General features: G+C 28.0%; 2 protein-coding genes across 2 annotated transcripts; one reads left to right on the top strand and one right to left on the bottom strand.

Moving 5' to 3' along the window:
* Positions 1 to 33: 33 nt before the first annotated feature.
* LOC122509821 (pinin) lies at positions 34 to 3,034 on the bottom strand. The gene is made up of 5 exons (XM_043624076.1): positions 2,768 to 3,034; positions 2,013 to 2,205; positions 1,561 to 1,734; positions 1,104 to 1,398; positions 34 to 946 (listed from the first exon to the last, which is right to left on the bottom strand). The coding sequence occupies exons 1-5, from the start codon at positions 2,926 to 2,928 to the stop codon at positions 594 to 596; spliced, it is 1,176 nt and encodes a 391-aa protein (XP_043480011.1). The 5' UTR covers positions 2,929 to 3,034; the 3' UTR covers positions 34 to 593.
* Positions 3,035 to 4,403: 1,369 nt separating this feature from the next.
* LOC122509817 (BRCA1-associated RING domain protein 1-like) lies at positions 4,404 to 11,860 on the top strand. The gene is made up of 9 exons (XM_043624072.1): positions 4,404 to 4,644; positions 4,783 to 4,974; positions 5,046 to 5,823; positions 7,264 to 7,344; positions 8,258 to 8,454; positions 8,633 to 8,845; positions 9,000 to 9,103; positions 9,289 to 9,413; positions 11,231 to 11,860. The coding sequence occupies exons 1-9, from the start codon at positions 4,568 to 4,570 to the stop codon at positions 11,594 to 11,596; spliced, it is 2,133 nt and encodes a 710-aa protein (XP_043480007.1). The 5' UTR covers positions 4,404 to 4,567; the 3' UTR covers positions 11,597 to 11,860.
* Positions 11,861 to 12,610: the final 750 nt, after the last annotated feature.

Genomic DNA, 12,610 nt, shown 5'->3' with positions numbered 1-12,610 from the left:
AAAAAATTCAAAATAGAAAAATGGAACAATAAATTATTTTTTCAAATATTTATTCACATTTGTAAAATTACAAATATTTCGTTAGATTGTAATATGGATGAGCTTTCAGTGACAATTTTTTGTACACACAATTAATTATGTACAATTTGTGCATAATTAAAAATTTTACAAATATTTAATTACCATTTAATAGGAAAATAATTTTTCCTGATAATTTCTCTTTTCTGGAAAATCTTGGTATATTTATAGCATAACGGAAAATTTTAATAATTTCTTTTAATTAACATTATACTTATTAACTAAAATTATTTTAAAAGCTAATTATTTAATTTTTATGATTGAAAATCATAATAAAAGTGAAATCTTTTATTATTACGCGAATTGAGTAATAAAAATTATTACACATTAATTAAATTTAATGTAAAAAAAGTTCAATTTATGTATCAAATATTTGAATATTATTTTTAAAAATAATATTGTTACATTATTGATTATACGAATCTCGAAAAAAATGTTTGGTTTTTGAAATAATTTCTCAGAAATTGAATCTTTAGTAGAAAGTATTTACAGAAAAAAAAACAAAAGTTACAGTGTTAACCATTAGTTTCTTCTTCGTCCTCCTCTTCCTCGACCTCTTCTTCCTTACCGTGTACTTCTACTTCCTCTTCTTTTTGTACTTCGCTATTATTCATTATTGAAACGTCAAGATCGTCGTGATTGACTTTTGGAGGTGACGACATTATTACGTCTTGAATTAATTCACCATTATTTATCTCTGGATTCGGATCACGATTTTCCTCGCCGTCCTTCAATGATCGTTGCTCGTCATCTACGGTCACTGACAGTGAAGGAATTTCGAAATTCTGCTGATTTTTCCCAAAACCGATTTGTCCCTCAATCTTCTCCAATTCCTCGACCAAATTTCTCTCTCTTCTCTCAATTTCCTCTGGTAAATGACGAAAATGATTTTATTAAATAAAACTTTTATTTAAAAAATGAAAATAATTATTTTAAATAAATAAAAAATAAAAATTTAAATCATAAAGTAAATGGATAATTTTATTTAGTGAAGAAAGTATTTCGAAAATTGGATAAATAATTACCGTGAAGCTGTTTCGCAGACTCGGCCAATAAAGTTTCAGTACGAGTATTTTTTCGTTTTGGTAAATAATAAATTGGTGGCTGCGCTCGTGTTTGAATAAATCCAGCTAATGGCAATTGCGCAGTGCGCCATTCTTCAAATTCTTTACTGCGTGTCAATTTTATTTCTAATGCACGAACTTCCGCTAATTGACGTTTGCGAGACAAGAACAACTGTTGCTTTTCGCGTTTCAATTCCTCTTTTTCTTTTCTTTTCGCTTCCTCGACTCTTGCTTCCACTTCCGCCTTTTTGTCTTCCTAAAAAAGCGAATCGAAATTTAAATAATTCAAATTCTTCAAATAATTTAAAAAGAAAATACTTCTGAAAACTGAAATATTTATAAAATATTGAAAAAGTATACAAGAAGAATATTTTTATTACTGATAATTTTATTTTCCTTATTATTTTAGATAATTTACCTTTGCCTTCAATTTTGTTTCCTCCTGACGAAATTTTTGTAAAGTTCCTAATAATGCGCCGAACATTCTTTTATTTCTCTGTCGACTTCGTTCGTCCACTCGTTCACGTTTTATAACTTCCGAACGTGACGGCACTTCACGAGGAGTCACAATCACTCTCGACGAAACTGCCGGCTATAAACGACAAAAAGTGATCATTAAAAAAAATTTTAACAATAAACATAAATTTGTATTACAATATCAAACTTTTAGTCAAATATTCACTCCAAACATTACGATTAGAAATTTAGGATCATTTTCAAAATTCAATTTTACGGAGTTTTCAAAGTATGTATTATTAATTTTTCTAGATGATTTATTTGTTTACCTTTTTTGTTACCGAAGCAACAAAAAGGAATAATTTTTGCCTTGTTGTGGAAAAATATTGTATTTTATTACGTAACAAAACAAACCTTAATAAAAGAATCATCCTCATCGGCACTGTCATCCGCATTTGAGGGCACTTTTGCACTTAAACGACTAAAAACAGTTTTTGGCTCTGCGACAACACTCTGCCATCGTCTTTTATTGCCAGAATGATCATTATTTGATAAATCAACAACTGTGCGTCGTCGCTCATCATGCAGTGGCCTTTTTTGTGCAAGTCTTCACATAAAAGTAGAGAAAAAAAATTAATTCAGAATACAGAAAAAAAATGTATCTTTAAATAATAACAGACATAAAAAAACGCAAAGAAAATGAAACAATTAGACAAATTGATAGCAACAAGCAATAAACCTTGTTTTTTAAATAAAAGAAATGGATAAAATAATTACTTTCATATTAACAAGTAAAAAGGTAAAACATAAAAAATAACAAAAAACAAACTAAATCGAACAAAATAGAAAAATATCAATATTTATTCTTAATAAAGTAATAATTATTAGTCCAATCAATTTTTAGTTATTGTTAGCAAATATATTAAACTAGTAAAAATTATAGAAAAATTATATATTAGTTACAAGAAAAAAAATTAGAGCTATAAAAACGATCAAAACGAATTATCAAAATATTGTCAAATTGAGGTTATGTTAGACAATTTTTTCAAGTGTTTGTTAAACGTCAAAAAAAAATAATTTACACAAGGACATTATATACCGGTAATAATTAGTCTTATCGTTAATTTAGTAAATTAATCTAGAAAAATAAGTAGATTTTGAAAAAATACCTGGACGATGGTTGTAGAGATCCGGTTTCCCCGTCGGGCAGGTCGCGACCAAGGATTTTACGAATATTTCGATCTAAACCTCTAAGATTATCTCGGGCTGCCTCAAGTTCAGCCTCTAACTTATCCGCCCCCCAGGGCTCCCTTGCATCTAACTTCCTCATTAACTTTTTTTTAAAACACTTCCTTTTTCTAAATCATAAATAAGCAATATACCGATACCGCTAAATGTTTTCACGTTATAAGGCGGCCATTTAATTTCGCATCAACCTCCTTCACAATCAATAAATCATTTTATAAGGTTGTCCAACCTGATGTGTTCAATTTTCATTGATGGATCATTGTGCGAAAATTTGAATTCTCAATTATTGAAGATTTAAAATCGGTGATAAAGAAATTACAATTTTTTCAAGTGTAAAACATGACTATTTTATATGTATCAATTATTTTATTTATAAAGAATAATTGAATTTTTCCGCATACTTTTAATTGAACGAGGATAATTTATTAATCTTGGTTCTAAATTGTTCGCCAGTTGGCGCAATCGGCGCAATGGTGTAACGAGCGACGTTTATCTCGCTCTACTGATAATCGATAAATCGAATCTCGATATATCGATGAGATTTCTTTTAATTAATTTAAATATAAATTAATAATTTTAAGTAAAATGTTAATTCTAAATCGTGAGAGATGGCACAGCTTTTTAGATTTCGAATTATAAAACGAATCGTCTTTCAATTTATTAAATAGAATAAATATTGGAAAATATATACACAAAAACCTCTTTATCTGCTCCGAGAATTAACTCGTAAAATAAGCTATTATATTTCCCTAAAGTCTTCTTGGTATTTCCACTTAGGAATACTTCATATAAACAAAATCTAAATAAGTATCGAATATCTTTTCCTTTGACAAAGAAGTTTTGAAATACGCATTAATTCGGCAAAATGCGTTTCATTCCTTTATTCATAACTAATGTTAATAATTTGTTAATAATATGTGTAATCATATTCATAAATATTAATTAATGTTTAAACTATTAAGTGTAAATAAACTATAAAACTTATTAGTGTATAAAATACAATAATTGTTATTAATTAATGAAATAGAATAAGACAGTATGTAATATATTTGATTTGTAATGTCTGATAAATGTATGACTTTTAGAAACAATGAGTATGACTGTATGAGTGTAAAATGTACAGTTGATGAGAAGAGAAGTGTATAGAAATGTACAGTGAATTGGTGATGAACGTACGTCACTCAGGACTTGCGCAGTGAACAATATTATGTACTTAGAGCGGAGTCGCAGATCTCCTCTCGTTGCTCTTTAGTATTAAGACTAATCTCGAACCGAAAGGTTGCATTTTGTAAAGTTGACTTTTATAATAAACTAAAAGGGTTTCCTCACGAAGCAAGTAGAACTAATAATTGATTAATATAAATATTAATCATTAATTGGTTCCTCCTATTCGTAAGAGTTTTTCCCTCCGTTTTAACGGAATTACTTCTGTATTTATTTGAAATTTCCCGGTCCCTTTTCAGGGATATTACTAAGAATGAATCCGCGAATCAAATACGAGTGAATTTGCACAGTACCCCATAGTACCGCTCGTAACAATGGTAGATTTTTGTTTGTAATGTTGGTAAACTTCACGTGTTTCCGGGTAGTTCGCGGGAAATGACTAGTAATGTTAGGTTAATTTCGTTGAATATAAAGAGAAATATTTTTCGTTCGATTTGTGAAAGAAATAAGTCTTTTTGATAAATTGATATATTTTAGAAACGACAAATAATAACAAAATGTCAGAATCCATATCGTGGACCCGTACACGTGAGGAAGTAGTAAATCTTATGAATTTGTTGGCCTGCAAAAAATGGTATGTATTTGGCTTTTTATTATCACTAAATGTACATTCTTTTCTTTAATTTGTCGATGTTTCTTTTGAAATTTTTTGATAAATTTATCATTATTTTTGCATTTTGTTAAACATAATTCTGTGCTTTTACTGAGACAGTGAACAAAGACCATTGGAACCTGTGAAACTTACAACGTGCGAGCATCTTTTCTGCCATAACTGTATACACAAAGAATCAAAATGTTTTGTTTGTCAAATTCCCTTTCAACCATCGGACCTCCGTCACGATTTTATTACAGCCAATATTGTTTCCGCTTGCGATTTAATAGTCGATATTATATTTAACGAAGGGTATGTTTTTTTTTATTCTGATTTATTGATTTATATATTTCTTTTTTCTAATATTTCAGTTTCTTTTGCAGTGACACTGATCAATCTGCTAGTGAGTCAGAAGGAAAAAACGAAAAAGAAACTCAAATCAAAAGACAAAATAATGACCAAAAAAACGAAAAACCAGAAGAAGAAGATGCAGAAAAATTACCAGATGAAATTGAAGAACAGAAAAATGAATTAAAAAATAAAAGGGGAATGGAGAAAGAAAATAGACTCAAATATCTCAGACAAAAGAAGCCGCAAATTGATATTAAAAAATACCGAAATAATACAATTCAACGAGATAATGAGCCCATTGAAGAGGAATGTGTCAAGAAACAAAAAAAAGTTGAGAATCTAAAAAAAATGGAAAAACAGAATGAAATTGAATTTGCGAAATTGAAGAATATTGAGAAACGAAATATTAAGCGACAGGAGAAAATTGACGAACAACAATGCGACAAAGATTTGGATTATCAAGAGTCACAAAATGATTTATTTAAGTCACTAAAATTATCGACAGTATTTCATAATACTAGATCAAAGGATACTGTACAAGGAAATATTATAGAAGAAACACCCACTTCAACTCAAATGGAGAAAGAGGAAAATCCTGATGATGATACTGTGATACTCAGTGAAACAGATGGACTCGAAAGTACGAGAAATACAGGATTCAATGTGCCTAAAATTAGCAAAGCAACAACATCGAAAAAAAGAACAAGCAGACGATCAAGTACTTCATCGTTAAAAGCACCAACAATTCCCAAGAATGTTAATAGGAAAAATAAAAAAGGAGAAACGTTGTTACATCAGGCTTGTATTAAGGTATTTAAGAAGTACTCTATAATTATTATAAATTACATTGTCTACCGAATGCAATATTTTTTGTTACCCAGCACATGTTGTTATCGATTTTTTAAATTTTTTATCTATACCAGGCTTCACAGTCTGTCCCTTCCCAGCTGAAAAAAATCGTCTGGATTTTCCCATGGACTTTTCAGGTAGAAATTCATATGGAGATTTGAAACTATCCACATGAAATCCGCGTGGATTTCCGCATGGATTTTTTTATATTCTTAATAAACTCCAAATATGAACGAAAACCTCTTTAAAAAAGCAGAAAGTAGTGAGTGAGACCCCTTCGGGGTCTCAGAATACGAATTTGATGTTTATTTTTGAAAATATTTAAAAATAGAAGAAATAGAAAATTTCCATGTGGATTTCCATGTAAATTATTTCAAATCTCCTCATGGATTTCTGCGTAAATTTCCATGTGGAAAATCTAGACGAACTTTTTCAGTTGGGTTATTTCCCTGAAAGTCCCCTTTTTTTAATTTTGGCCCCTAAACGTACCCTATTTTGAACAGGAAATCAATTATTTTCAATGATTTTTAAGTAATTCTGCAAAAGAATTCAATTATCTTTATAACCAACAAAATTCTCCCCATAAAATCAATTATTTTAAGGATTTTTAATAAAAAAAATTCTTAGCTCAAGAATTAAATTATTATTGTCAAAATTTTTTTTTAAATTCCTCTCAAGAAGTCAATTATTTTCAAAAATTTTATTAAAATTCTTCTCATGAATATTCAATTGTTTACAAAGATTATTATTTAAATTCTTCTTAGGAATTCAATTATTTTTAAAAAATTCAATAAAATTCTGTAATATAATAAATTTTATTAAAATTTTAATTAAATGTCTTAAAACAAATTAAATATTTTCAAAAGTTGTTAATACAATTTTTCGTAAAAGAAATTTTTTAAGAAACATTCAATATTATTTATTTTTGTATTTAAATAATTGATTTCTCGTAGAATTAAATTATTGTTTTTCCAATGAAAAAAAAATGATTAAATATTTATTTTAAATAAAACTATTGATGTTTTCGAATAATTTTACTTTTGAAGTTTGTAAAAAATTTAATAAAACATTTTTTTGAGTATCTAATAATTATTAGAGTAAATCAGAATATTCTTTGGGGTCAGGGAAAAATATAAGTCAAAGTTGTGTTTGGAAATCAGGGAAAAGTCAGGAAAAAATAAAGTTAAATTTTTGTGGCAACCCTGTATAAATAAATTATATTTTTATCTTTATTTAACTAATTCCTATGGTCCCCTACAGGTCCTCTATTTTTTAATTTTCAGTCTCCTATTTCCCCTAAAATACTTTTTAGGGGCACTGTGAAGCCTGCTATTCTGATCTATTTATGTTTCTTTATTTTAAAGAATAGTTTATTAAACTGGTTCAATGGTTTTTTTTTAGAAACAAGAAGATACTGTGAAAATGTTATTAAATAATGGAGCGAATCCAAATACGAAGGACAACGCCAATTGGACTCCTTTAGTACGTATTTAAAGAAACAAGGTTGGCACAGTTCAACAAAGTCAGGGAAATATTGAAAAAATAATACATTTTTTAGAATTCATAAGAAAATTGTGGATTTTTGTGTCCATCAACTATTGAAAATATAAGAAAGATTTAACTCTTTTTAATATTTTTAATTTTTAATTCAAAATTTTAAAAAATTTAATTATTAAGTAATTCACTAATTAATTATTATTATTTATTACTTTCGATAGCTTTAAAGAAATTCTTCACAGGAATTCAATTTAAATTTAATAAAATTTCTCGAAATATTTCTTTAAATTTGAATTAATAAAAATTTGAATTTTAAGTAATTTGGATTAGTAAAAATTTGAATTTTAAATAATTAGAATTTAAAATTCTAAAAAAGATAGTTTTTAAAAAATTTTTTTTTTAAATTTTTTTTTAAATTAGTCGAATTTTTAAATATAGGTATATTTAATTGAAAATTTTTTGAATAATCGAAATAAAGACGAATTTCGTAAAATTGAGTTGCAAACGATCGAATTTTAGAATTATTTTAGGTAAACTATTTCCTTTTTGCTTTGAATAATTGAATTCTCAAAAATTATTTAAAAAATAATTGATTTAGAGAAGAATTTTAGTTAAAATTTCTAGAAAAAATCTTAATTCCTATAGAAGAATAATAATAATAATTGAATATTTATATAAAAAAAACTATTAATATTTCCGAATAATTGTAAATTTAAAGATATTTTCAAAAAATGTTTTAGAAGTGCATTTTCTTCAGTAATTTTTAGACTGAATTAGACTTTCCTTTACAGTCAAGAAAGAAATTAGAGTTCTGTCTGCAATATCAGAAAAAGAAATTCAAAATAAAAATTCTCTAAAATGGATATTTTAATTTATAATATTGAAATTTTTTCAACAGCAAGAAGCAGTAATTTTAGGTCATTATCGAATATGTGAAATGCTCTTAGAAAAAGGAGCATCTCCAAATACTCCCGGAATTGATAATAAAACAGCACTTCATGAGGCTGTGATAAGTAATCAAGTCAAAGAAGCGGAATTATTATTACGTTTTGAAGCCAATCCTAATGTTTTCGATCATCATGGAAAAAAACCCATGTAAGTTTAAAAAAAAGATTCTTTTTAATTTTATTTTTCAAAATTTGATTCCAATCTGGAATTTTATAATTGCAATTACGAGTTTTGATCTTGAAATTTTTACACAATTTTTAAAAGAAGTATAGGAATTAAATTGTTCGTTCTATCTAAATGTTTTGTAATTTTATTTTTTACACAGTGATTATTGTCAATCTGATGAAATGAGAAAATTGCTGTCCAGTGAAAATTTACTCAATGACTCGAGAGATCTCAATAATTGTTCCTTGAGTTCATCATTTGCAGGAATATCCGTCAAAATTATTGTATTCGCAAATAATTTACAACCATCAACGAAAGAGTCATTGTCCGCATTGGCTTTGAAGCATAAATTCAAAATTGTAAACTCTTTTCAGTAAGTATCGAAAAATAAACAGAGAATTATTGTCAATTATTTAGTTTCTAGATTTAAAACTTATTTGTTTATTTAAAACTTATTCATTTATTTAATTTCTCTATTTGAAACATTTTTATTTATTTAAAATATATTGAAATATTCTTTTTAATAGATCAAATGTTACGCACGTTGTTGTCGAAAGTGATCCAATTACTTTTCCCAATTACGATCTATTGTTATCGGTTCTTCATGGGAAATGGATCTTAAGTAGTGAATGTGAGTAAAACTTGTTTTTTCTCTGGTAAATTAATTTCCACTGTATTTTTAAATTCACGATTAAGATATTTTCACTCGTTACAATATTTTATTTTTATTTTTTTTTTTAAAAACTACCTCCCATTTTTCTCAAATAGAAGATAATGATTTAGTTTTTCATTAAAATTTATTTAATTTCTTCGCAGGGATTGAAATCGGTTTGAGCATGGAAGGTCAAGATTTAAGAGAAATGGATTTAGACATTTTTGAAACGAAATTTTGTTTAAATGACGAAACTCCAAGGCGTGCCAGAATGAATGCAGAATTACAGGTAAGAAAGGAATAAATTAACATAAAAAACGATTTTATTATTAGAGAATATTTATTGTTATATTTATTTTATTTATTATTCATATTTAAATTTAATTATTTATTCTATAAAAATCATTTGTATTTAAATTAATAAATAAGACGGGATGAAAATTATTAAGTAAAATAGAAATTAAAATTTAATTCCCCGTGTGGAAAAGTGGTGTTGGCCCACGCCGGGGGCCCGCATGGATCGCCCACATCCATGAGGGGCCCACGTGGGTGTTCCAGGCGAGGCCCCTCATGGAAACGACATGCTGATCGATGAGGGCGCCCGCATGGGCGATCCACGCGGGCGCCCTCGTCGGCCCCCGGCGTGGCCCTCGCGTTTGCCCTCATCTTTGCCCTCATCTTTGCCCTCTACTTACCCTCGACTTTATTTTTCAAAACTAAGTTAATAAATTAATTATTTATTAATAATAAACAAGTTCAACTATTAATAAATAACACTGTTATTTAACGATTTTTACTTTCTTTAATTAAATCGTGACCAAAAAAAAAAAAAAACCTGACGCACTCAGGAATAGAACCTACGACCTACGGACTATCAGACAAACGCTTTACCACTGTGCTAAGGGACTTACTTGAAATTTATTTCTTTATAGTAGGTGACTAGCTGACTTGCTTTTGATGATTCAATAAAACATTATTGACACTAATACACCATAACAAAAAACGTGTTTTTCATTGTTTAAAATCATTATAAACATTAATTTTTGTTATGTAAAAAAATATTTTTTGTTTGGACTTAGAAATTTTTGCAAGTCAATGATGTGGGTGATCCATGCGGGCCCCTCGCGTGGGCCCTCAAGGATTTGCCCTCATGTGAGTTTTATATTTTTTAAAAAGTAACATTAAATATTTGTTAAAAACGTGTTTTTCATTGTTTAAAATCATTATAAACATTAATTTTTTGTTGTAAAAAAAATTGTTTTTTTGGACTTAGAAATTTTTGCTGGTAAATGATGTGGGCGATCCATGCGGGCCCCTCGCGTGGGCCCTCAAGGATTTGCCCTCATGTAAGTTCAATATTTTCAAAAAAATGTCAAAACATTTCTGTTAAAAACGCGTTTTTTATTGTTTATAATCATTATAAACATTAATTTTTGTTATGAAAAAAAATTGTTTTTTTGGACTTAGAAATTTTTGCTAGTGAATGATGTGGGCGATCCATGCGGGCCCCTCGTGTGGGCCCTCAAGGATTTGCCCTCATGTAAGTTCGATATTTTCAAAAAAGTGTAAATAATTTTTTATTAAAATGAGTTTTTCATTGTTTCAAATGATTGTAAACATTAATTTTTTGTTGTAAAAAAATATTTTTTGTTTGGACTTAGAAATTTTTGCTAGTGAATGATGTGGGCGATCCATGCGGGCCCCTCGTGTGGGCCCTCAAGGATTTGCCCCCATGTGAGTTCAATATTTTCAAAAAAATGTAAATAATTTTATGTGAAATATGTGTTTTTCATTGTTTATAATCATTCTAAACATTAATTTTGAAGTAATAAAAAATTATTTGAGGTTTGGACTTAGAAATTTTTGCAAGTCAATGATGTAGGCAATCCATGCGGGCCCTCGACGTGGCCCTCATGGATTTGCCCACATGGATCAGCCCTCGTCGGCCCCCGCCGGGGGCCCTCACGTCGTGTGGGCTTGATGGGGGCTTTTTCCACACGGGTCTTTTTTATTTATTTATTTATTTATTTATTCAATGCACGGTTTTACAAAAGTTACCTTTTATAAATAAAAAAATTGATTAAAAATGAAAAATTTCTTTCACAGAATCCAAAATTGTTTAACAATTGTTCGTTCTACTTTGCGCTGAATTCAAATGATCTTTATCCAGTGGGACAAATGGAGCTGTCGAAGAAAAATCTAGTGCAACTTTGCAAAGAAGGTGGTGGATGTTCATTGACAAGGGAACCAAATCCAGAAGGCATATCCGATCAACGAATTCCTTTTCACGTTGTCGACAATGTTGATCACCCGCTTCATAATTGTGCACACTACATTATTTATTCACCTGGCAAAGATGAACCACGCGTAAAATATAATATGCCCCACATCAAGACACTGCCGCTCGTTTGGTTTATAGAATGTATCGAAAAATTCACGCTCGTCGATCCAGCACTCTTCGGAATTTTATGAATTTGTTAAGTATAATATCAAATTATCATTTTTAATTAAGTCTTCCATTATTTGTATTTTCGTTCCAATCATGTATAAATGTTCTTCAAAAATCATAACTTAAAGTCGCAATTATTTATCGTTTTTCGTTATATATACATACGATTATTATATTATTATTATTATTATTAATTATTAATTATTAATATACTATAAATGTTCTACGCTGTGTTCTATTTGTTATTAATAAGCAAATTAATAAATTTTTTTATTTTCAAATATTAATTTCAATTTTGAAATAATTTCAGGTTCAAAATCCAAAAAAATTCAATTATTAACTAATTTATGAAATAATTATTATTATTTATTGTTTTCAAAAACTTTAATAAAATTCTTCACAGGAATTGAATTATTTTCAAAAATTTTCTTTAAATTTTTTGCGAATTGAATTATTATTTCCAATACAATTTTATTTGAATTCTTTCTAGAAAATGAATTATTTTCGAAAATTTTAATAAAATTCTTCGCAAGATTTCAATTATTTTCATAACTAATAAAATTCTAATACTCTACTATTTATAATATTATTATATTGATGTCACAAGTTAGTTTTTAATATACGTTAGTTTATTATTTTATTACATTAAATTATCAATTATATTTAGTTATATATTTATAATATTAAAATATAATATATTTAAAAATATATTTCTTATTTTCATAACTTACTTATTTTCTTATTATACTTTATCTTATTTGATTCCTTAATTAAAAAATATTTATTTAAAAGTATCTTTTAGGATTAATTACATTCTCATCACATGAGAAAGTATTAGTTTTGGTCGAAAATTGACTTTTGATAATTTTATGAAATCTTTACGTTTTGGGGCCCCCTGAACCCGAAAAACATGGTCCGTCGAGTCCGTCTGTCTGTGTGTCTGTCTGTCTGTATGTATGTCCGTCTGTAGACCAAAATGTTGTAGACACAATAACTTTTGAAAATCTTATCTGATCGTCTTTAAATTTAACACACTT

This window comes from Leptopilina heterotoma, unplaced genomic scaffold (assembly GCF_015476425.1).
Source record: "Leptopilina heterotoma isolate Lh14 unplaced genomic scaffold, ASM1547642v1 Lhet_63, whole genome shotgun sequence".
Taxonomy (NCBI): domain Eukaryota; kingdom Metazoa; phylum Arthropoda; class Insecta; order Hymenoptera; family Figitidae; genus Leptopilina; species Leptopilina heterotoma.
Note: the sequence above shows the minus strand (reverse complement) of the source record. Positions and strands in the feature narration are given on the sequence as shown.